The following is a 24,894-nucleotide window of genomic DNA, read 5'->3' on the forward strand; positions in this document are numbered from 1 at the left end:
AAACTTCTTTATGCATTCTCTGAAAATTTAATTATGGTATCTGTAGCCTTTTGATCTACTCAAGATTAATGGGAGTGAACTGCCTCTTATTACCTTTCTAAGTGAAACATGATTATGCTTCTCTTCAGGAAGGCTGCCTAGCCTTAAATAAGGCATTTTTCTTTTTTTAAGTGTTCTCAACTGATCTCGAAAAAATGGTACCTAATGCTTTACTAAAAGAAAAGAAGTTAGACTAACTGTTCTATAATCTGTGGAATACCCACAGGATTTTGTTTAAATTATGTCATTAAACTCGTCCATTTTCAGTCTTCAAGGGTCTCTGTTGGACTTTTATGCAGTGATCTTTTCTTTAAAATCTAGCACTCAGAATTTCAGCCATTAGTAGCCACTATTACCTTTAGAAACTTTGGCTATCACAGTTTACATCCTTATTTCTAGGGCATTTTACTGAAATATAATGTTTGGCAGTCTGAAATCTTAGTCTCTATGAACAGAAGACTCTGTCACATGAAGCAGCTGAAAAGCAGAGGGCTGAAATGGGCATGAAGATTGTACCAGTATCTTTCCTCCTGTCCTGCTTGTTGGTAACTATGTAGAGAAATTCACCCTGCTCTTGGCTATCTGGTGCTATTCACAGCAGCTTTCAGTCAATAGGGCTGTCAAACAAGCCTCTTTTGTTGCACTGCGGGATAAATTCTGAGGCTTCTTCATGGAAAAGTTGAACTTGTTCTCCCAAAGCATGTCCACCTTTTTATGTTGTAGAAATTTCAACCCAGTATAAGCAATTTTGATTCAGCCGTGATTTAAGGGCCCTGGTCACTGGGTTAGCGTTTCTGGACACCCAGCAGGTCAAGTGGAGGTGTTGTGTCTAAGCCAGATGAGCCTCCAGATGTTTGGAAATCTTAGTCCTGTCAGCATAACTGCTGTGCACAACAGAGTTATCTCATATGCTGAAGACATTTGCAAAAGAACAGAAATATGGTAGCCCCAGACAGATGGGAAAGTCATGTTGCATTCTGATAACTCATCCTGCAGATGATACGAAAGGGATTTGTGCACTATCAGATAACAAAATTGGAAGGAGGGATGGTGATACTGAAGGAGACGTAATGAAAATGATCTTGACACTGATGGAGAAATTCTGCACAGAAATTGATCTTGGTCTTCTTTTTTATGTCAAGTTCAATAAACCAATTATGTATTTTTGATTGAAATGAAAATAAAATACAATCATTGCATTGGTAACACTATCTGACTTCCTGATTATTTATTCTCTCATCAATTTTTATGTCATCTGCAAGTGGCTGGGAAAAGATTTTATGCTCATAAATGTTGTTAAAATACTGAATATCATGGAGCCATTGAACTTCCTGCATTTTAAAATGTAATTAATAATAATTAATAAGTAATAGTGTATTTAAAATATCATACTAAAAAGATGCACAACTGAAGTTATGTTCAATTTGATGAGCTTTCCAACAGAAATGCCCTTGGACAAAATCATGACCTATGGTGCTGCTTTATCTGGACAGATATTTAAGGAGACACCAATCCTTTTCTCTAGGGAGATTTAGTGGTTGCAGCTGATACATAGCAGTACATCATCACACCTAATATTATTAAGATTTATGGTGTTAATTGAAATTCTAACTTTCAAAATCTTCAAGTTTGCATGACAAGGAATGATCTGAAGCTCTGTGGCAAATACTGGGTCAAACAAGTTTCTGTCCTAGAGCATTACAGTGTATTTCTGCAGTGGAGTTTAAGGATAAGATTGAAGTCTTAATGTTTTCTATTTTTTAGTTTATGGGTTATGCTTTCTTGTTCCATAGCTATCCTGTTGTTTATGGATTTTCATCTTAGTTATAACTCTGGTCTTTCAATAGAAAACTAACATCTCTTCTTTTGAGGGATGAGCTGAGACCTCTCCTCACTGGTTTTGTTGCGTAATCCAGCTCTCATTATTGTTATTGCTATTATTATTATTACTTATATGATAACAATAACAATAATTATTATTGTTATTTCTATTATTATTACAGTGGTTTGAATTCTTTATAATTAGGACTACCTGCCTTTGTAACAGCTTAAACTAACCCAATTATGAACCCAGTTCAGCAGGTGCTAAGAGCAGAAAAGCAAGAGGCAGGTGGTATTCCTAAGACATATTCAGCACTGCCTCACTTACCATTTCTATGAAACCCTGATGGCAAGAGCTGTCTGTGAAGACTGAGACTTCAGATTCCATGAGCTAAGGATATTCAAGCCTAAATGTCCAGCTGGTGGATGATTCTTTTTAATGTCTCTGCTGGAGGAGGGCTGAGGGCAGGAAGGTTTGGGAGATTGCTAGGATGGAGCAGGGGAGGAAGTCTGGCTCTCACAGCTGAGCTGGAGCACTCAGCTGAGCAAGTGGATCCCTTTGTAAGTTTGGCTTATAGATGGAAAACAGAAAAAGATATTTGATATTAAACCGAACATGTCTACTTCAGGTAGGTAATTCTTTTTTTTTTACAATAAAAAGGAATGAGACCTTTATAGATTCCTGTAATCTTAATTGAGAAAGCAGAATATTTGTGCTAGTGGGCCTCTGCCCGCAACACACAAACACAAGGGTGTGGAATTCAGCCAGTCTCATCAGATAGCAAAAGCCTGGCACAGATACTTGGGATTATGTAGAGGTGCATGAACTAGATGGCAAAGGTGTATACCTGGAGAAAAAGCTATTAGAAAATGCAAGCTGCAACATGTAGCTTCAGTTTATTTTAATTTTTGGTTTTTGCGTTAAATTTAATTTTCATATATTTCTTTAGTATTTTTCCATCAGGGAATACATGTCCTGTCTATTTATCAATGTCTTTTCTCTCCTATTTCCTTTCTCCAATATACCTCTAAACCCCTTTTTGATTCCTCTTAAATACTTTGACTGGCACTGAATGATTTTGATTATTTCCACCTCTTATGTTGTGCCCTCACATACAGCAACTGATTTGTTTTATTCTCTTTTCCTATGTTCAATAATTTTTTTTCATATTTAAAGCCACAGATTTTTTATTCCTATTTCTTGTCAAACTGCTTCTGTTCTTGCTTTTAGGTATTCTTTATTTCCAAAGAAACTGGTGCCTATCACTTTTTTGTGAGGCTTTTATTCTGAGATAGAGAAGCTGTTCATCCTTCTGTCATAAACACTTCCAAAATGCAAGCTGCAGGGTTATAGCAATGATTCATTTGGACAATTCAAGCTGGCTAGTTCAGCATATAAAATTTCTCACCCACAGATTCCCTTTCATTCTGCAGCCTAATGGAGTTCCATATCTTGGAGAAATATCGTAATCTTTGCCTGAAAACTGTGCATGAATTGTCCCTGAGTTAAATTCATGTGGGTCAGGAGTCACAGCTTAGCCATACCTGCTTTGGAGTAGCTCAAAACACATGCAAACACCACCCTGCAGCTGAAACATTGGGCTGACAAGTGGAATTAGTTACTTTGTAAGCGGTTAATTTATCCTATATTTTCATTAGTTGAGCTGCCCTTTTTGCACAACTCACCATCCCCTATCCCTTGACCTCCACTCCCTGAAGTTTGGTGAGGCAACAAGCAAGAAACCCAACAAAAGGGGAAGATTTTTCTCATGTGCAATGTCTGAGCAGCTATGCATCTACTGCTCTACAAAAGGACATCAATCTAGCACACAAGTCATGGAGTCCCTTCCTTAACGTAAACCCACAACAATATATGTGAATGAACAAAGTCTTACGAAAATAAGAGGGTTTTTAAACAGCCTTTAGGGAGAGACTGAGAGAAGACCCATGCCATATGCCTATCTCCCAGGTGGAAAGAACTCAGATATGATGGAGATGAGCTCTGGAGACTACAAAGAGCAGGTGTGTACGAAAGATTTAGAACAAGGCTTGTTCTGCATATACTCAACTCATACAGAAAGGTTATGTAGCAAGGAAGAGACCAGCCTTATGTCCTTAAGGAAAAGAGGAGAGCAAACCTCCCAGGAAGCGTACGTCTTTACTAAATGGCCAGGGTGCACACCTGCATCAGCAAACAAACCCTTCCACCACCACAGATTTGGATTCCTGCAGCAATGCCAAGACTCTCTGCCAGCTGGGAAGCATAGCCCAACTCCTGAAGCCGCACTGAGGCTGCTCATGATCCCTACAAGTCTCAGAAGCTTCCCTGCTTTCATGCCTTTGGTGTGAGTCAGTACCTTCCACAAACACCTGCATAGGAGACATTGGACTAGTTATTTTTCCAGATTTGCATTTCCTTCTGGTAGAGATTATGAAGAACTTAATGATGTAGGAATCAGAGTGGGAAGGTGGTGAGATAGGTAAGGCAGAAAAGAATGGGTGCACATGTGCTCCCAGTGGTGCTTTGTCCATCTCCCAGAGACATTTCTGTTGATTACGTGACTCAGGGTGTGGCAGCATAACACCAATGGAGTTTTCTCAATCTATGTGCAAGCAGAAAATATGCAGGGATACAGTGGCTGGATATGCCAGGGTCGAATATCAATACAGACAAAGCATGCTTACTACACAGCCCTGACCTTTCTTAGGGGATACGTTATTTTGAACAATGTCTCCATCAGCTGTGATGCTCCCCTCTTTTTCACACCTGAAACTTCCCTCTTCTCTCTATGGGATCATAAAGTTTGGTTTAATAGAGCAATCTCCCACTGATTTGACTATAGATGTGGGAGTGACTCAAATTAAAGACAGTGGTATTTCATTCTTGTGAGCTCTGCTTCTATCTTGTATTTGACTTTTATTCCTCTGAGAGAAAATTGGGTCCTTATAGATTCTCAGAATGCACTTCTCAGAAGCTAGAGGAGAAAAACTGGAATTAATTGAATATAAAGCGCTACTACACCTTCAGCTTGATTACATGAGAAAGCTGTGCAAGTTAAAAGGACATCAGTTCTGCTGAATTGTAACTCAAAGAGAACTGTAGAAGAAATTAAATGTGATCACCAGAGCTACTCAAACAAACTCTAATGCAGTTTTCACAATATGTTACTAGGTTTTAAGATTGCTTGGTAGCAGTTCTACCAATCGAATATGTTTCCTAAAGAGGCTGTACAAGATCTGGTGCTGAGCAAGCCTAGCAAACACTCATAGCATGCAATGTTGCTTTGCCAGCAGTTATGTTTTGTACTTGCTCAAAAAAAATGGTTGCCTTACATTCCAGAGTTTCCTCAGCTTTGGGGAATTTGAATGCTTTTCTCATATATTCTAAGAATATCCTAGCCATGGTGCAAGTAGAAACAGCCTTTGGATGTAACTCAGTGCACTTTTGCAGTTGAACAAGAAAGCTGGCAAGAAGAGTCTCCCAGGCTAACACTTAATAACCAGGAAGAGAAGGTACCTGCAATTGCAGCCTACTGCTGTGATTGTTTCTACTCATTTATGCAACAGAAAAATGGATTGCTACTACTTGTATTTATCAAGTAACTTAGCTTTTTGTGCAATTGCTCTTCTAATCCATTAAAACTGAATAAAAATAGGAATCCAGAGTGTTTAGGTAGCTCCAAGGCTTGATGAGATGTCTGAGTAGCTATATTCTGGATTTCTTTTAATATTTAAGTGTCAAAAGTGGATGTGAACATCACTGCTGTGAAATGCTCAAAGTAAATTTGCAACATTTTAAAATAAAGCCTGTGTGCCTTTGCAAAAGGAGATTTTACTGGATTTATATATTATATATTTGTATTTATATAAGAGAATTTATGTAGTATCTGCATGTGTTCTACTTTTGTTATCAGTGGATAGAATGGCAGGCCACTGTCCCAGGGCAGACCGCATGGAAGCAAGTGGCAATTTTAGACTCCAGGATGGAAACGTGGTGAGGCTTTTTCGCTAATCAGCACTGAGTGCAAGTTTCTCCTCCAGCTGATCCTGTGGGCCTTCAGAGCTAATTAATTCGAAAGAGCCTGAAGGTGTAACATTAACTGCCCATTGTATAAGATATGCATTGCTAATTACTACTGATGGCGATGATAATTGCTTGTGGTTACCTCTTAAACGACTGGCCTTACCATTCACTTTTGAATAAACCCCCCACCCTATTATTTCCTTTGTCTCCTTGTTGCAGGCTGACCCTTTCAATGCATAGCAAATGTGAAGTTTTTCACCTTTTAAGACAAATGATGGTTTTGCTTCAGCAATCCTATAGGTACGATCTGCTTCTTTGCAAGGTACTGTGATGCACTGCAGCCATTTGAAGTAAAAAGGCTTTTATCTGTTCTTAAAGCTGTATTACTAGTGGAGCTACACTAAGGAGCTTGTAACAGCTGGAGCAATTTTCTGAAGATGAAGTTAGTGACAGTGCTGCTGCTAGTCCCACCTCTTATGAAATGCCTATCACTCTTTCCATATAGTAGGGAATTGTAAATGAATTCTTCTGTCCCCATGGGTTTGGAATAGAAACAATGCCTTCACAGTTCAATGATGTGGAAAGTCTTTCATCAGTAGAAAATCAGCCAAGGAATTGGATGGCAAAGGCCTCATACATTACAAAACAGTTGTTTGCAATTAAGGCCGGGAGTAAGATGTGCATGAGTCTGTCATGTTCTTTTTTATTTAATCAAGATGAGGCATAACGTTAGATGAAGTGACATTTTTTCCTTGTCATGTCCCATGATTTAATGTGGTTTATCTGTACAGTATATATACTATGTCAAAGGACTGCGATCTGTAAACACATTTCATATTTTGTCTGAGTCCTGATCAATAATGAGGATATTTTCACAGAAGCATTAATCTTCTAAAATAGTGACCACCACAGCTGGAGGGAGAATATTTTGAAAGTTATTAGAGGGAATCAGCTGAATACAAGGATATTAGCAGAATGAAACTGGGAGTGCCACAATTCTTCTGTGCCATCGCAAGGGCATCAGCCTCTGCTGATGTTTCTTTTTCTGTCTCACAGGATATACATTTCAGGGCAAGCTGGATATCACGATTACTTTGTAACTGATATAAAGTTGAATGGAGTCAAAGCTGAACTGAAACTAAGCAAGATGTTGGAACTGTTGGAACAGGTCCAGAGGAGGGCCAGATAGATGATCAGAGGGCTGGAGCACCTCTACTATGACGACCGGCTGAGAGGGTTAGGATTGTTCAGCCTGGTGAAGAGAAGGCTTTGAGGAGACCTTATAATGGCCTTCCAGTACCTGAAAGGCGCTACAAGAAAGCTGGGGAAGGACTGTTTACAAAGGCTTATGGTGATAGGATGAGGGGAATGGCTTTAAACTGGAGGGGGGAAGATTTAGATTAGACATTAGGAAGAAATTCTTCACAATGAGGGTGGTGAGGCACTGGCACAGGTTGCCCAGGGAAGCTGTGACTGCCCCATCACTGGAGGTCTTCAAGGCCAGGTTGGATGGGGCATTGAGCAGCTTGATCTGGTGGGAGGTGTCCCTGCCCATGGCAGAGGGTGGAACTGGATGATCTTTAAGGTCCCTTCCAACCCAAACCATTCTATGGTTCTATCTTTCTATGATTCTAAGATAGTAACTAAAAAGAGTCAGGCAGCTTGGTCAACATTAGCTTCTGAAGTCATGCTACTGACAGTTTTAATAGGAATTTCAAAACAGCAGGTAATTTATTTACTGTATGCTAAGCACAGCGCAGCAGATGGACCATTGTGTTCTAGACTTTTCTGTGCTTTTCCTGCACTTGTCAATTCAAGCCCTGGGAAAAAGGCTGGTATCCAGATCGATAGCTCATGGATGTTCTCTAAGGGCTTTACTCTGTCATTGCATTATTGCAGAAAGAATTGAAAATCCTTTTCTCTATAAATGTAAATGCATTAGTGCTAGCTGGTAGTTCTGAAGATGAGTTTATAATATCTGTCTCAAAGCTGTCAGAAGGCAAATCAGGCTTTAAAGAACAGATTAGTCAGAGTAGATCAGCTGATAGAAGTGTAGTATGAAATATCACATGGAGAGATCTCCTCAAAGAAACCTGTAAGCAATGGAAAAAAAGGCTCATAAGTAGTAATGAAAATTAACTTGGACATATCACTATATCAGTAACACACATGAGCATTCAGTAGCAAAATTAGATCCTTATATGGCAATCTGGGATTCACTAGATCTGTGTTGCCAAACTTATTAAATAATCAGGTTTTTTTTCTCCTCTGTGGAGTAAATCTTACATGATATACTGTAATGAAGTGTAGAAGTAGAAATAACCCAGTAGCCAGTTGGTCTCAATGAAGTGTACAATAACAAAAAATACTTGAGATTACTATTAAAAAAATCCCTTTAAAGCATTTACTTGAGGTCCTTTTCTGTGGAAACAAGCTCTTTAAAATGTAAAATTCTATCATAAATTAGTCTGTTTCTGCAGTCTTTCACAAATATTAATGACCAAGTCTCCTCAGGGTCCTCTGATAAGTTTAAAGCAGTGTCACTGTTTAGCCTCGGCCCAGCTCAACTGGCAGCTAAAACTTGAGCACTTGTGGATCCAATTCCCTTCTCCTCTTCCCTCTGCCCATGGGAAAGAGGAAAAGGAAAGAAGAGAGAAAGACTTGTGGGATGGAAACTAAAACTAAAGAAGTTAGACTCAGCAATTAGATTCAGGAATGCAGAAATCCAAGACTGGGGCAAAAGGACAGACACAGTCCTCACTGGATGTTGGACACTGAAGAAGAAAGAGTGACCCTCATGATTCCTCAGTTTTATACTGAGTACCTGAAGGGGGCCTCCAGTACCAGGAGGAGGCCGTCCAGTACCTGAAGGGGCTACAGAAAAGCCGGGGAAGGACTGTTCACAAAGGCTTGTAGTGATAGAACTAGGGGCAATGGCTATAATGGAGAGGGGCAGATTTAGACTAGATGTAAGGAGGAATTTCTTCATGATGAGAGTGGTGAGGCACTGGCACAGGTTGCCCAGGGAAGCTGTGGATGCCCCATCCCTGGAGGTCTTCAAGGCCAGGCTGGATGGGGCCTTGGGCAGCCTGATCTAGTGGGAGGTGTCTGGTGGGAGGTGTCCCTGCCCATGGCAGGGGGGTTGGAACTAGATGATCTTTAAGGTCCCTTCCAACCCAAACTATTCTATGATTCTATGATTCTATGATTCTATGATGTGAAAAAGAAAGATTTCTCTAAGTTATTTTCTTATCTTTCTCAGTCAGAACATCCATTAGGTTGCATAGGCTCCCAATATGAGTTGGGTCAGCTATCCAGGGAGTAAATATGTGCACAGCAGTGCTTCTGCACCTTGAGTTTTAACAGTAATTGGATTGGCTTGTTACACTGGGCTTGGACCTTGTCTGAGGTCTGTGTAACACTGAGCTAGTGGGCAATACTTAAGAAAAACATTACTGGTAGAGGGAGAACTTCACAGAATGGTTGAGACTGGGAGAGAAGCCCAGCCCCCAGGTCAAGCAGGGACGCCTAGAACCAGTTGATCATGACTGTGTCCAGATGGTTTTTGAATGTCTCCAATGATGGAGACTCTGCCTCCCCTCTGGGCAGTCTGTGCCAGTGCTTAGTCAGCCTCACAGTAAAAATGTTTTTCCTGATGTTCAGATGAAGCTTCTTGTGTTTCCATTTGTGCCCATAGCCTCTTAGAAATCTTGAACTAATATATTGAAATCTATGGCTAAAAACATTGTCTCTTTTTTATTCTTAGATATCGTGGCAAAAAAAAAATCCATTAAAGTAAGGCAAATACATTTTAATCATGCTTATTCTGCCTTCCTTATGAAAAGGCAGTATAGTGAGTTAATGGTAAATGAATTACTGATCTCCAAATGTCAGTCCTTTATCTACCTATAAACAGATTTCTGAAAATACAATTTCAAATTAATCTCTGATATCTTTTTATGCTACAAATTGTTCTATGTAGTTTAAATAGCAGCTGGGACAATCTGATAAAAATGCACAGAAATTTTAGCAGTTTTAATCCAAACATTTATCAGAGCTGTGGAGCCTGCCATTTTACAGTACAGAAACTATGAAAAATGCAATGTTTTAGAGAACTTGAATGCCATAAGTTAACAGCTGCAACTTCATATAGTTGTGCATCACTCTGCAATCATAAATTTAAACTATGACTGCTGTTCCCAGTCTGAACAGTCACGATCAATTTGAATAGAAATGATTCACTCAGGATTTGGGAAGCAAAGCAAAGAGGTTGGAATGAATTATTCACAAATTACTCCTGAAGAGGTAAATACCATAAGGTCAAAACTTCTCAAACTGATTATGAATACTGCAGCAAAATCCCCTTTAACCTAGAAGTGTGCTTTGGGTGGTGTGTTGGACCTATGTATTCAGAACCAGTTTTGAATTTTCTCTTTACTAAGCAATGTCAAACGGACTCGAGGACGGTGCACTGAAGGGTCAGTGAAAGTGAATCAGTCTCCTGACCTTTTAGGAGTCTTAATACATCGCAATGCCTCTGAACCCTCTTTCCTCCCCTGCTATTCCTGACTATTCCTCTGTGCTTTTTTTTTGAATCAGATTTGTGTAAGATATAGCCTAAATTTATCCACCTCCGAAATTGCAAAGGATAAGCTGGAGTTAAGAAAGCTGACTTTAACAGAGAGAGAATATTTGCCTGTATTTGTGAAGATAAGAGGGAGAATTTGGTGGTACTTGCTTTTTGATATCTCTAGCTAATGACCTGTGTTCAGTCCTGTGTGTTTGTCCCGTGTGTTGGTTCAATTGTGCTGTGCTCTTTGATATATAAAGGTGCTTGCACCTGCTGGAGCACTTTGTTCCTTGCATCCTTCATTGCGAGAAGCTAATTAATAAAATGTGAAGGATAGCATATTTTGATATTCCTACTCTGCTTTTGTTGTAACTGCATCCAGCAAGGCACTGACAACACGAAGGAAGGCCTGCCTGAAAAATGCTTTATTTGAAAGCTTAAACTCTTTCTATGTCAAGAATTTCATAGCAGCACTATTTAACTGGAGTGTGTGTGGTCATGCCTGTTAGATCACAGTCTCTGTGATTTTTCTGATCAATGCAGAGAGATTTTAATTTCAAATGCTTATTTCATGCTTAGACCTAATTATCCGTTTCATTGTAAATATATCTTGGCCTTCAATAGTAGTTTGTAGCCAGGACTATACCAAGCCAGCAAGCATCACCCAAGGCCACCTGGAATCTGGCTGCTCACCTGAAAATTATGCAGGTACTAAAGTGGATAAAATTTCCTCTTTGAAAAAGGTGAGTTAAATGTTTCAGTCTTTATGTCTGGACATGGGCAGGATAAATAGCTTTCATAGAGGAAAACAGTGAGTAGTATTGTAGCTGCTGTGGAAAATTTCACATATGCTTTACTGTGTCGTCTTGGCAAGGCTCTGAAGCAGCATGAAGAAAGGGCATATTGCTCACAGTGCTACCAATATGATTAAAGATACAGCAAGACAAGTAGCAATCTCTCACAAGAGATTTAAAAATCACTTATTTAGAAAACCGATGCTTCCAAATCATTGAGCAAGATAAACAGCCCACAGGGAAAACTTGATCTTATTATAATCTCAACCACTACTCTGCTACCATAGCTCAGAATATTCAGATGTTCTGGATACTTTCCAAAATCTATGCCCCCATCAGTCTTTAGATGTTGGTTTTAAAGCGATTGGATTTTTTCTTTTTAATTTTTTTTCTTTTTCTTTTCTTCGTTTAAAAGACATTTTTCAATTGCTTTTATTCTTTTGCTTATGAATCTTTAAGAGCCATGAGCATGAAAATACTCATTTCTTTAGCTAATTTCTTGTCACTTACTGAATGGAAACATGAGCGACATATTTATGCCACGAATAACAACAGTGTAGTTGGTTAGAGCAGGTACATACGTTACCAGATAAAAGCAGAAGTATCATAACTGTTTTCTTTGACTTCTGAAACATCACCAGATTTTCAGCAAAGAAATCTGGAGAACGCTTCTTCTAATCTTATTTGTTTCTCTGTCACTTTAGCTTCAATAGCATCTCTGCTTTTCTGATACACCTGGTTACAGTCATCTTTTACAGTCATTCTTCAGCCTCATGGGCTATTGCAATTGAATTAATTACAGTAAAGTGTTGCAACAGTGCAGCAATAATGTTCTTTGAAGTGTGTATTACACCAGATTCCCAGATGGATGAGTTTTTTAATAAACTCCAACACACCACATGTATCATTTTTCTCGATTGTCTAGAAACCGAGTTTACAGGTGCAGCTTTCTCTCACACACTTGCACGTGATTTGTCTGGGCTAAGAGACCATACTGATACACATCAAGCAAAGGTGAAAAGCGATTGCACATATAGGTAATTTTAATCCATTCCATTTTTAAATACCACAGTAAATTTAATTTTCACAATAAATTAAATAGCCATATTCAGTTTACAAAATAGAATTACTTAGTGTGAAACCAGTATTTACAAACATTGTACAATATGTACATGATGTTTAGCTTTGTCAACACACAAGCATAGAAGAAAAAATTATTTGACCTTTTTTTGACACATGATTGACATGCTACAAGTGACACTATGGTCTGTACAATAAAACAATAGTGCAAACTCACCACAGGAACTCTGAAACAATGCAGTTTGTATGAGATAAGATATTAATTTCAAATAATAAGAAAATAGTACTATCCACTCTCATTGTAAAAATTCAGCACTGTGTTTAAAGTGTCAGTATTCCTTTAGCAATATACATACCAAATATAGCTTGTAGATTATGCTTTCTCACAGCTTCACAGACTTCTGACATGACTTTTTATGGCATAAACTAATATTCTGCTTAGATCAATAAGGATGTCACATAAACATCTCACTGAGAGGAACACTGACCCTTTTAACGATGTCTGACTTTATGTTCCTAAATGCCTCCTTTCCCTTTATTATAATATCTTAAAAGATGCAACTATGCTGACAGTAAATTTATGTTAGATACTACTCTGTAGAAAAAATTGATCTCATTGTATATTTGGTCACACACTGCATATATACATGTATGCATGAAAAAAGTTACTTTGATAACCTTGTCTATGAAAAGTGCATATTTTATCAGAGACATTTATTGCATGTCTCAGGTGCAACAGAAAGTGTTATATGAAGTTTAGTTTAGGGCCAGTTAAATGTCCTCCCAGTGATCTGGTAAAATTTTTGATTAAAAGGATGAAAGAACTTGCGCAATTTGGTAATGACAGAGGTATCCACCTCTGGATGGATGCGTCCCTTGCTACCCGCCAGGCACTTGTTAAAGACAATGTTAAATCGCAAGCAGTAAAACCCTCTGGTGGCATTGAAGTATAAATTGTACTGACTTATCCTTGGAGGAAGATTTAGGAACTTCTCGACCAACTGGAGTTCTGGCAGTGGTTCCGTGATAAGCCGGTCTCCGTCTACGATATGAAACTGCTCGATTGGGAAGTATTTCAACCATCTTTCCAGATGTTTTGTGTAGATGCTGGTTCTCACCGCCTTATACTTAGTATTCACTTCGCAGGTATTGGGATCAATAGCCAGCTTCTCAAATTTGTAGTAAGTTTTGTTCTTCCTTTCCTTACCTTCCAGCACCTGAGTGTAATCAGAAATAGCTCTTGTGGTAGGTTCCCTGACAATGATCAATAATTTGATAGATGAGTTCATTTTGTAAATCCTTTCAGGTACTTCCTCAGTGATAAAATATGCAGGGCTTTTCTCAATTGTTATTTGATGAGGGTAAGAAAAAGGCATTTTTTTCCGGTACCACTCAATCCCCTTGGCATAGTTCTCATCATTGTCAAAGAAGTGAATCTCTTGAGAAGCTTTGACCACTGAGGGGTGAAGGTTCAGCATCTCTAGCAGTGCTCGGGTGCCTCCTTTCCGCACCCCAATGATAATAGCCTTCGGAAGCTGCTGAACCAGATTGTGCAGTCGTATTTGTTCCTTGGTGGCATTGCCCTTTCGGAACTCGTGAAGCAGCCCTCGCTTGAACTGCAGAGCTCGCAATGGGATTTCGTCCTGGCTGCGGGGTCCAAATCGACCATCAATGGGGCAGAGAGGCTGCAGTCTGCAATAAAAATAGGAGATATTTGTAAAAAAAAAAGATATCTCTTAAGGCAAGTTTTCACTCATGGAAATCTTTGATTATTTATTCCAGTATTTTGCTGTGACTTGTTTGAGTAATTTGTAACTCCACCTTTCTGCTCTTTTCAAGCACGGGAGCTGTGGTTACAGTTCTTGGGGCTTCTTGAACCTTGACTCACTTCCTACATTGTTGATTACTTCGTGATCGCTTTGAGAATATTTAAAACATTCTAAGATTAATTTTATTTGGTCATTTTGATCTGAAAATCCAGTTCAGTTAAGTAATCTCTTTCAACACTTATCCTATTCTAGCCTGAATGATTTCATGTGCTATATATTGTGTTAACTTCATTAGCTGCTGATCCAGAGCTGGCGTTTTTAGTGAAAAGGAGCAAAAGGGATGAATAACAGCTTTAAAGGCATCATCCTTCAATAGCTTCTTTCCTCTTGAGAAGGTGCCTGGTGTTTTCCCTGAGACAGAATCAGAAAGACTAAGATTTTAAGTCAGGCATGACTAACCAGGCACAGAAAGTCCAGCGAGAAAAGTTTTTAAAAATGCATTTATTATATCATTACATCAATGATTTTCTATGTGCCCACTGAACCTCATTTCATGCCTTAATGTTTCTTCTTTTGCTCCTATGTTTTTGTGCTATTCTTTCATATTCAACTGCAATTATTTCAGCTATTTTGCAATTTTCTTATGCTTCCTTCTTGTATGTGATGTCACTAAAGTCAAGAAATGATTCAGTAAGAAAAATGTTCAAATTTTGCTATTACAGAACCTTGAATAAGGTCTCACCTCCACTCCCAAATCAGCACTTTGGTCATTATATAGGCCAATATTGCTCTGTAGATGAATTTAGAGTGTAGAGAGAGCTTCCAAAACCCTACAGAAAAATATCATTAATACTTCTGTGGAGCTATGCTCTCCAAAATTAAGGATATGTAAGAACAAAGGTTTCCTAGGCAATTTTAATATAAGCTCACTGTGCATATATATTATGATACGGTTTTTAAATTACATGGCCACATGCTATTATTTTTTCACAGGACCCCTGCCTCAGCCAGTACACCAGATGGGCAATGCTCATTAATAGCTGTTTAGGTATTCAGTATTTATTCTGGTTTCTCAGCATGTGGCCCCTCACTCATTTACTGTATATTATTCAAACGCTGCTTTCAGGACAGAATTATTTATTTCTTTATAGCTTTTTCATCCATCACTGCTTGTTGAGGTCTCTAATTTGACACTGATGCTAAGACAATGGATGGTTGGAACAAAGTAAGTTTGATCCCCCTGGCTGACCCACGAGCTGTTTCCTTGATTATCCAGATGTTGAGAGATATAGCCTGTCCAGACAGAGCTGAAGAAACAACCCAGATGACATTGCTGGGTTCACATGAGCTCTAGCTGAGTCCTGCAGACTAATCAGAAAGTGTGATAAGAAGTGAGTTCCTGTTGTTGTCAGGTTTCCAGTGTCTTGGGCACAGTGATCTTGTGGGATGTCCCTGCCCATGGCAGGGGGGTTGGAACTAGATGATCTTCAAGGTCACTTCCGACCCAAAGTATTCTATGATTCTATGATTCTATGATTCTATGATTCTCTTTCCCTTTGCTCTCTGCTATTTACTGAATAACAGCCTGACCTGATCGCAAAGACTGAAGCATCACAACACTGATGCAAACCTGCCAATAAGAAAAAAATCCAAAACAAGCAGAAAGCAGTGTCTTGACCTGACACTGGTACAACTTGGTCAGATGGTGGTGTGGCTGGTAAGATAGTCTTTCTGTAGCAGTGATATGGCAGTTAAAAGCATAAGAAACAGAAGCTGCAGCTGCTATCTCTGTTCTCTTCTCTCTCCTTCTGCATATTTGTTATTTGTTTTCAAGCAAAAAGAATTCCACAACAGCAATTCCAGACCCATCTCAACTAATTTTATCTCTTTTGCTCAAAAAGACAGTTAGCACTGCCTTCAGTGTAACACAACAGCTTGTCAAACAGGGTGGTTTCTTTTAAAAGTAAATAAATACTCAAGATATCCTCTAGACTACGGGAAAGGACTGGATATTGTTAAAAGTCCTTCTTCAACACTTTACATTTAATTTGTTTTACTCTTTTCTTTTTTCTCTCCTCTAAACAATAAAAAATATCCTGTAAAGGGTCTTGGTAGTGGTAGTATTAAGCAGGCTGTCAGACCTCCGTAGTTGAATCCCCAGATGTAACTACTTACTGTTATATTGCAACATGTTAATATTTTTTACTCCCTGACTAATTTTTTCCATTAAAATAAGAATCCTTTGCACGGAAGCAGTATATGACATTTATTACATCACCTAAATTGCTCTCCCAAAACAGGCAGTTTCTCAAACTGCTACAACAAAACTCCACAAATACTCTTCCTGAAAAAACCCACCATAAAACAATTAATCTCAAGGAACTATATTTTTTACTAACTTTAAGAGACTTAAAGTATGTCTGGGCAATCTTAAAGACAAATAGCAGTGCTGTCTCTCCTAATCCAGAACACTTGCTAGTTGGCTTTTCACATAGGTGTTACAGTGGCAAAAGATTACGAGCCTGTTTCCAAAGGGAGTGTTTTGGAGCATTGAAATCAGGTGCAGAGGCTACTGCTAATGGGAGAGTCAGGCAACTCAAAGGCTTTTCCATATATTCTCAAAATTGCCAGAGAATCTGTTTGAGCTTCCATATGCAAAGTAGCTCCATGCACTTAGTAGCTCCATACGCTCAGGATCTGAAGGATGATGGCCTCTCCTGGAGGGAAGCACTCAGCTCATCCAACTTTATGACTCAATGAATCAGATAAGCTAGTGGTAATTTCCCTTTGGGTCAAAGAAAACTCAAAACATTCCTATTGAAGAGCCTAATCTGGGTAAATTAAACCTGCGAAATCCCTGTTTCTCTTGTACAAATTGAATCAGTGTAAATAAAGCATAAATTAATCTCAATTTCATAGAATCATAAAATCATAGAATACTTTGGGTTGGAAGGGACCTTAAAGATCATCTGTTCCAACACCCCTGCCATGGGGGTCCCACATGTCCCACTAGATTAGGCTGCTCAAGGCCCCATGCAATCTGTCCTTGAACACCTCCAGGGATGGGGCAGCCACAACTTCCTGGGCAACCTGTTCCAGTGCGCCACCACTCTCATGGTGAAGAAATTCTTCATAATGTCTAGTCTAAATCTGCCCCTCTCCAGTTTATACCCATTGTCCCTAGTCCTATCACTACAAGCCTTTGTGAACAGTCTCTCTCCAGCTTTCCTGTAGCCCCTTCCAGGTACTGGAAGGTCACTATAAGGTCTCCTCTGTGCCTTCCCTACTCCAGGCTGAATAAGCCTAACTTTCTCAGCCTGTCGTCATAGCGAAGGTGCTCCAGCCCTCCAATCATCTTTGTAGCCTTTCTCTGGACATGTTCCAACAGCTCCATATCCTTCTTATGTTGAGAATTCCAGAACTGGACACAATACTCAAGGTGGAGCCTCACAAGAGAGGAATAGAGGGGCAGAATCACTTCCCTTGACCTGCTGGCCACGCTTCTTTTGATGCAGCCCAGGATATATTTGGCCTTCTGGGCTGCGAGCACACATTGCCGGCTCATGTTGAGCTTCTCATCGACCAGCACCCCCAAGTCCTTCTCTGCAGGGCTGCTCTCTATCACATCATCCTCCATCATGTACTGAAAACAGGGATTGCCCGACCTACGTGTAGGACCTTGCATTTGGCCTTGTTGAACCTCATGAGGTTCTCACAGACCCACTTCTCCAGTCTGTACAGGTCCCTCTGGATGACATCCCGTCCTTCCGGTGTGGCAACTACACCACTAAGCTTGGTGTCATCCGCAAACTTTCTAAGGGTGCACTCAGTCTTGCTGTCAATATAATTGATGAAGATATTAAACAGCACCGGTCTCAGTACGGACCCCTGAGGGAAACCACTTGTCACGGATCTCCATCTGGACTTCAAGCCATTGACCACTACTCTCTGAATACGACCATCCAACCAGTTTCTTATCCACCCAACTGTCCACCCATGAAATCCATATCTCTCCAATTTAGAGACAAGGATGTTGTGGGGAACAGTGCCAAAGGCTTTACAGAAGTCCAGGTAGATCACATTCATAGATTTCTTCCTAAACAATTAGTTATTACAAATTCTAGCACAGCCACTCAGTGTCCTTTTACTGACAAATTCAACAATTTGCATTGTGCCCTAGTGCTAAGGCATAAGAACATTTCCAGTTAATTCACCTGTCTCATGCTTTCTAGTGCTTCTTTCTTTCTCTTTTTCAAAACCAGCCCAAATAAGGGGCTTCTTTTTAGCAGTGTGGTATGTTTCACACTGGGTAATGCAGGAGAATGAAACTGAGTTTTACTGCCGTTAGCAACATTATATATGAAATCAGTAGAATTCACTGCTGCAGAGGGTCAGTGAGTCAAATACTGTGGAGAGATAATTTTATAGCCATCAGTAAATTCTATAGATGTGAAAGCATAGATAATAGCATAAGGTTAATTAGATTTCATGCCTTTGAGCATAAAGTATACTTTTGTAGGGACCAGTAAGGAATTCTGCTTTTACTTACAGAATCACATTAGTCTCAGTCAAGTTTTCACCTCTGAAGCATCAAAAAATGCTTTGACCACCAGGGGAAAGAACACGTAAATTCTGCGGCTTAAGTCACAATGCATTTGGTCTCAGCTGAATGCATGGTCTCATCTTCTTCTGCAGTGGATTTAAACAGTTGAAGAAGGTACACATTTACCTCAGATGGAGCTCAACACTACCTAAATATGGACACTAGGTAGCTCTGTTTTCAAATAACTTTCCAGGCAATGCATATTCAGAGATCACTTTGTCTCAATTTTGAACTCAAATAATATTTTCCATCATTTAAAAGTAGAACACAAATAGAGCATTAGCACTGGCAAGCTTTCTGCCAGCTACTAGAAATCCTAAAGTCTTGTTGCCTTCATTCTTTCGAATCAAATTTTTTTTTTCCTGTCTTTGCGTAACACCTACCGAAGCAATCCTGGGATATTTTGAAGGTGCCAGAAACAGCAGTGTCAGTGCAGTAGCACTACTGTTGTGCTGTCAATAACCAGTCAAAGCTCTATCTGGTCAAAAGGGCCAAATATTCTTTCATTTGCTGTGCTGGATTTTCTGCTGCTGTCCAGGAAATCACTCGCAGAGCAAACCCTCTTATTTAGCACATTCAACTCCAGAAAATACCGGCTAATTAACATAGTTAAAATTCTCAAACCCTGAAGCAATCTTTCAAGTGAAATAGTATTCAAAACTTGACAAGCTACTCTGCAGGCTCATACTTAATTTTAACTACCACTGCAGCACATTGATTGCTTGCTTGTAAATTTAGAAGAGATGATATATAAATATATCATAACCGTTTTGCTGAAACTAGAGGTCAACACACAGATGCACACAGACAAAAATGAGCTACCGTAGTGACATTTTTACTGGATGCTGGTTTATTTCTTCTCTGAAAACAAGTTCCAATGCACCTAGAATACAAATGGGCACATAGAAGTACTTTGACAGAGATGACCCATGACTATACTTTCCTACTTTCTTCTCCAAAGAGTAAGAAAGAAAAATGAAAACTGGTACTAGAATAAACCTTCTTTCTGTCTTTCTATACATGAATAGACACTAAGGAAAAAAATGGAGAACAAGAAAGAAATCAGACCCTTTAAGCAAGCCCTAGACAATCTGAGGCCATTTTAAATTAAGACAACAGCTACGTAATGGCTTACCTATCCAAGCTCCCAACTCTGGCAACTAGATATAGGAGACTTCCAATAGCAAGGCTGCCTAGTACAAAGAGCTTCTGTCTCAGCAACGCCTGCTGTTTGAATAGCATGGCCCTCCATCAATCTTCAGGACTTCTTCAGTCTGCAGAGACAAGAACATATAAAACACTCATCAAAAAGCAATATGCAGGGTAATGGTTAATCTGTTGTAGCAAGTGATTAAGCCACACTTGCAAAATCCTTTCAAATTGCAAAATAATTAGTTAAAACTTTTTTTTTGTTTGCCATTGTTTTTCTGTCCCACATGGTAACACCAAGCAATGTATCTGGGATAGGGTGATAATTCTGGAAGTGATAGTTCAGATACATCCATCATTATTAGGGTTATCTGATAGCCTTACTCTGCGTCTTGACCGTGTAGAGGCCTGTATTGTAATAGGATGTCTTGTTAGGTAAATACGTTTAGACTTTAAGCCCTTCAAAATCAGCCTGGGCTATAATTCAACAGAGATTTAAATGTTTTGCTGCCAAGTGAGCTGGCTTGCAGGTCCTGTTCACACAGTACATGAGGGCATGTTTACTGTGTCTCCAGTATTATTAGAGGATAAGACAGAAAGAAATCTAGAACAGTATACTTCCCAATCTGTGCCAGCAAGCCTCTGATGATAGACCTGAGAAGCATGTAGATGGGGTGGGCACAATGGCCGTTTTTCAACACCAGCTCATCCTATCAGCTCCTTCTGTACTGGGGGTTGGCTTGGGCAGTTCTGTAGAGAAACCCTTAAGCATCTCATCTGACTGACACCCGCCTTGGCTGTCACCTCAAGACCTGATGGGACACAAACTGGAATCCTTGAACTAAGCATGCCCATATCCCCAGATTTCACCAACACAGAATCATAGAATCACAGAATCATTTATGTTGAAAAAGACCTTTAAGATTATTGATTGCAACCATAAATCTAACACTGCCAAGTCCACCACTAAATCATGTCCCTAAGTGCCACATCTGCATGTCTTTTAACCAGGCATGGTGATTCTAGCACTTCCCTGAGCAGCCTGTTCCAATGTTTGACAATCCTTTCAGCGAAGTAATATTTCCAATATCTAGCTTAAATCTCTCCTTGCACTCTCATCCTATCACTTGTTACTTAGGAGGAGAGACGAACACTCACCTCACTACAGCCTTCTTTCAGGTAGTTGTAAAGAGCAATAAGGTCTCCTCTCAGCCTCCTTTTCTACAGACTAAACAGCCCCAGGTCCCTCATAAGACTTGTTCTACAGACTCTTCACCAGCTTCATTGCCCTTCTTTGCACATGCTCCAACATCAAAGCGCAGACTTTAAATTTCATTTTCTTATGTACACCAGAGACCATCTAAAGCTTTGCTTCAAATACTTTAGATATGAGGCAGATATGAGTCAAACAATGTGACCTTGTGCCAAGAAGATTGAGGCAGAATAACTAGGACGTCCCTTGGTAAGATAGAAGGAATTGCTGAGTAAAACTATTTGTCTTTAACTTGACATTTCCCTAGGCTTTAGCTTTGTGTTCAGGACTGCAGACTTTTTTAGGAGACTCAGAACTGCATACCTAATACTGAGGAGAAAGATCAGTCCCTCCTTTCAAAGCACAGTCAAAGATGACATCGTTCTTCACTCTGTACCAGTCCTGGGCTTTCTTATAAGTATACAGGAGACAAAAGTTCAAATCCTCTCACTGGCTCAGGGAATCTAAAGCCATTTTGTCTTCCTATTAAGTGAATGCTGTAATTATCAAATCGATCATCTTGATATAAAACCCACAAATATAAATTAGAATCACCTAAACTACACTGAACTCCATATTCTCACTCTCTCAGCGGGAAGTATTTAATGTATGATGGAGTAGTTTCAACAGAAGCTGCTTTTATTCTGTTTCTTGCCCTACTTTTCAATTACTCTGAATTTGGGCTTACTTTAAACAACTTTAGATGTCAAGTTTCTTATGTTTTAGTACTAATAAAGCTCCTTCTGCAGCTCGCTTCCTTCTTTTCCAGCCTTAAGATTCACACCAAGCAAGATTGGGATAGGTTATTATTCACATATAACTAAATACAGAAGCAGAATGGATAGTGAGAATGTGAGGTTCGACTGGCCAACGTTAAGCAGTGGGGTTTTTATCCTGCCTATACTGTTAAAATTCTGGCCCATAAAGCTCTCACAAGATTCTGGGATACAGTTTGGGAGCTACTACAAGCCAGGGATGTTTCCAAATTGACAGCATACATGCAGCCTGCCTGCCTTAATGCTAGCTGAATCTAACGGTATGGATGCAGGTCACTCCATACCGGCTGTCTTCAAAGGCAGTAGACCAGGCATTCCCAAGCACATTTATTTTACTGCTGTATAGAATGCCTTTACAAGACCAGCCCATCATCTCTTGATAAAAGAGCCATGCAATATTGAAGCTACAAGTCTCTAACTGTGTCTCTAATGCACTTCTGTTGTGCTAATAATAATAGTAACTCCTTATACAGTCAGATCACAGTTCAGAATAACCTCTCATACAGGATAACCTATCATACAAAGTATATTGCTTTTACATAGATAAAAGCAACCCTATAATAAGAATTCTTAGATAAGATCCTTATTGCAACAAGAATCCTGTAAAACACGGACTAAAAGGAGTTTGCAATGTAAATACAGAGGCAGAAGATGTATTATCATCCTTTAAAAAATAAATGAGGAGCAGAGGCACAGAAAGACTAAGTGATTTGCTCAAGGTCACAGAGAAAACCTGTAGCACCAGTGAGATCCAGCGTGAAATGTCTGATTTCCTATATAATGCCTTAATGCCTCAACTACATGATAAACTTTAGCCTTTTTTGTAGTATATTTTTCTTCACATTGAAAGCTAAACATAAAAATGACAAATAAATGAGTAATTCTAATGAGCAAGGCAGAAAACCCACAGCTGAAGCTTAATTATTAAGGCAAATGCACAGATACTATATCTCTGAGTTGATATGCTACTGCTAAGTGCCTCTTAATTAAGTTATTTAATTAAAAAAGAGGAAAGAGAAGGACATGATGATGATGATGATAGCAAATTTTCATAGGCTTCCAGCTTTAAATCCTTCAATGCTTCTCTGTCTGTATAAAACTATCACTTCAGAGATACAACAATTTGTTCTGAACTTCATCTCTCAGAAAACATGCATGTGCAGCCCTCGGTACATGAAACTAAAGTTCTGTCCAGGTGTACCCTTGGCTCTTGGACCCTAGTTAAGTCCCACCTGCAGTTGTCACTAAGACTGTGGAGTTTATCAGGCCATAATGAAATCAAATTGATGATAGGCTGTTTCCTGAAAGAGATTCCACAAAGTTTGACAACTACAGGACTCGTGCTTACAATAAAATTAATTGTAACAAAACCCAAAACCAAACCAAACTAACCAACCAGTTAACCATAAAACCAAATACGAACTAGTTCCATTTGCTCTGTGTTTGCATGTACTTGAGTACTGGAAACTTTTCCACGGAATGACAGGTACTAAGCTAGTCATACACTAGGAATACAAACGTAACATTGTTTATTTGCTTGTTCATTTTTGTTGTCATTTTCAGCATGTAACTTAAAGTCCATGGAATCCAGAGATGTTATGACCTCTATAATACTTTCCTCAGGTCTTAACTTTTTTTCATAAAAAATGTAGACAAATAATAGCTTCATAAATGACTACATCTTTCAACTGAGATAGCTCTATGTGACAGAGAAGAGAAACGCTTCTATTTAAGCCACTTAGTTAATACAACCAGAATGTGATTAAGGTGAAGGTCCCTAAGGCAGAAACATTGCTGGATACTAACATGGCAACACTTCAATGAAATGAAAAGAAGAAATGAAAAAAAGAAGAAATGGAAAAAAGAAGAAATGAAAATTCTGTGACACTTAATAATCTGCACAAAGTTTTCTGTAAGGAATGTGTGCTTTTAAACTTAACAAGAAGCTGGAGGGCAAGATAAAATGTAATCCAAAGTGACGAGATTTTAGCAGTTGTTTGAGGCAAATAAGTGTGTTTTAAATTTTTTTTCCTCTCTGTTGAGGATGACAGTTAAACTGGCACACAAGCTACTGACTGGTAGGAGGATGGTTGGAAAAGCTGCAGGCAGAACTCATCCAGTAGCTGGATACTGAATGTGGAACATCATGCCAAAAGACATAACAGTATACTAATGCACATCTACAGTGGGCTTACATCAGAAATACCTATCTTTAACAACCTAGTTAAATATGCATACAAGGAAAGTTTCTTTCTGGTTATCCAAGAGAGTCATGATGCACAAAGTACAATACAAACAATTCACAATGCAGAATGCGTAATTTCTAGAAATTAAAGTGTGTGCAACATCATGTAGAGAGAAAAATATAATGTACCTTGTCAGTTGAGATGCACAGCTGATCTAACTTGTTTGGTTGACATGGTAAAGTTAAATAAAGACGTTTCATTTAGCAGTAGGAAGTAGCCTTATCAGCACATCAATGTTATTGCTAAACTGCTTACCATCATCTCTGGAAGATCGTGGAGAACAGGAGAGATGCCTGAGAACTGGACAAAATCTAATATCCCTCCCATCTTCAAAAAGGGCAAGAAGGAGTACCCAGGGAACTAGAGGGAAGTCAGCCTCGCCTCCATCCCTGTAAAGGTGTTGGAACAGCTCATCCTGGACGTCATCTCCAATCATCTGGAAGAAAAGAAGGCTATCAGGAGTGGTCAACATGGGTTCACCAAGGGGAAATCATGCTTGACCAATCTGGTAGCCTTCAGTGATGGAGTAGATGAGGAAAGATCGGAGGGTGTTGTCTACCTCGACTTTAGCAAGGCTTTTGATACTGTCTCCCACACCACCCTTGTAGGTAACCTTAGGAAGCAAGGGTTAGATGAGTGGACAGTGAGATAGATGGAGAATCAGCTGGCAGCAGAGTTCAGAGGATTGTCATTGGCAGTGCAGGGTCTAGTTAGATGCCTGTGGGCAGCAGTTTTCCCGGGGTTTGGTACTAAGCCTAGTCTTGTTTAATG

At 39.3% G+C, this 24,894-nt stretch overlaps 1 protein-coding gene across 9 annotated transcripts in view; it reads right to left on the reverse strand.

Annotated features, from left to right (window-relative positions):
* Positions 1 to 11,963: 11,963 nt before the first annotated feature.
* The window catches only part of HS3ST5 (heparan sulfate-glucosamine 3-sulfotransferase 5), a 203,316-nt gene continuing 190,385 nt past the window's right edge, over positions 11,964 to 24,894 (reverse strand). For 5 of the 9 annotated variants that reach the window (XM_054063394.1, XM_054063390.1, XM_054063393.1 and 2 more), the window contains 2 exons: positions 19,836 to 19,974; positions 11,966 to 14,020 (listed from right to left, as the gene is read on the reverse strand). In XM_054063394.1, the coding sequence (XP_053919369.1) occupies positions 13,090 to 14,020; positions 19,836 to 19,942 (1,038 nt within the window). In that variant the 5' untranslated portion in view covers positions 19,943 to 19,974 and the 3' untranslated portion in view covers positions 11,966 to 13,089. Of the gene's footprint in view, positions 14,021 to 19,835; positions 19,975 to 24,894 lie in introns of all 9 variants that reach the window. The other 4 variants (XM_054063397.1, XM_054063396.1, XM_054063391.1 and 1 more) reach the window with 1 other exon arrangement.

Source organism: Cuculus canorus, chromosome 3 (genome assembly GCF_017976375.1).
Source record: "Cuculus canorus isolate bCucCan1 chromosome 3, bCucCan1.pri, whole genome shotgun sequence".
Classification (NCBI taxonomy): domain Eukaryota; kingdom Metazoa; phylum Chordata; class Aves; order Cuculiformes; family Cuculidae; genus Cuculus; species Cuculus canorus.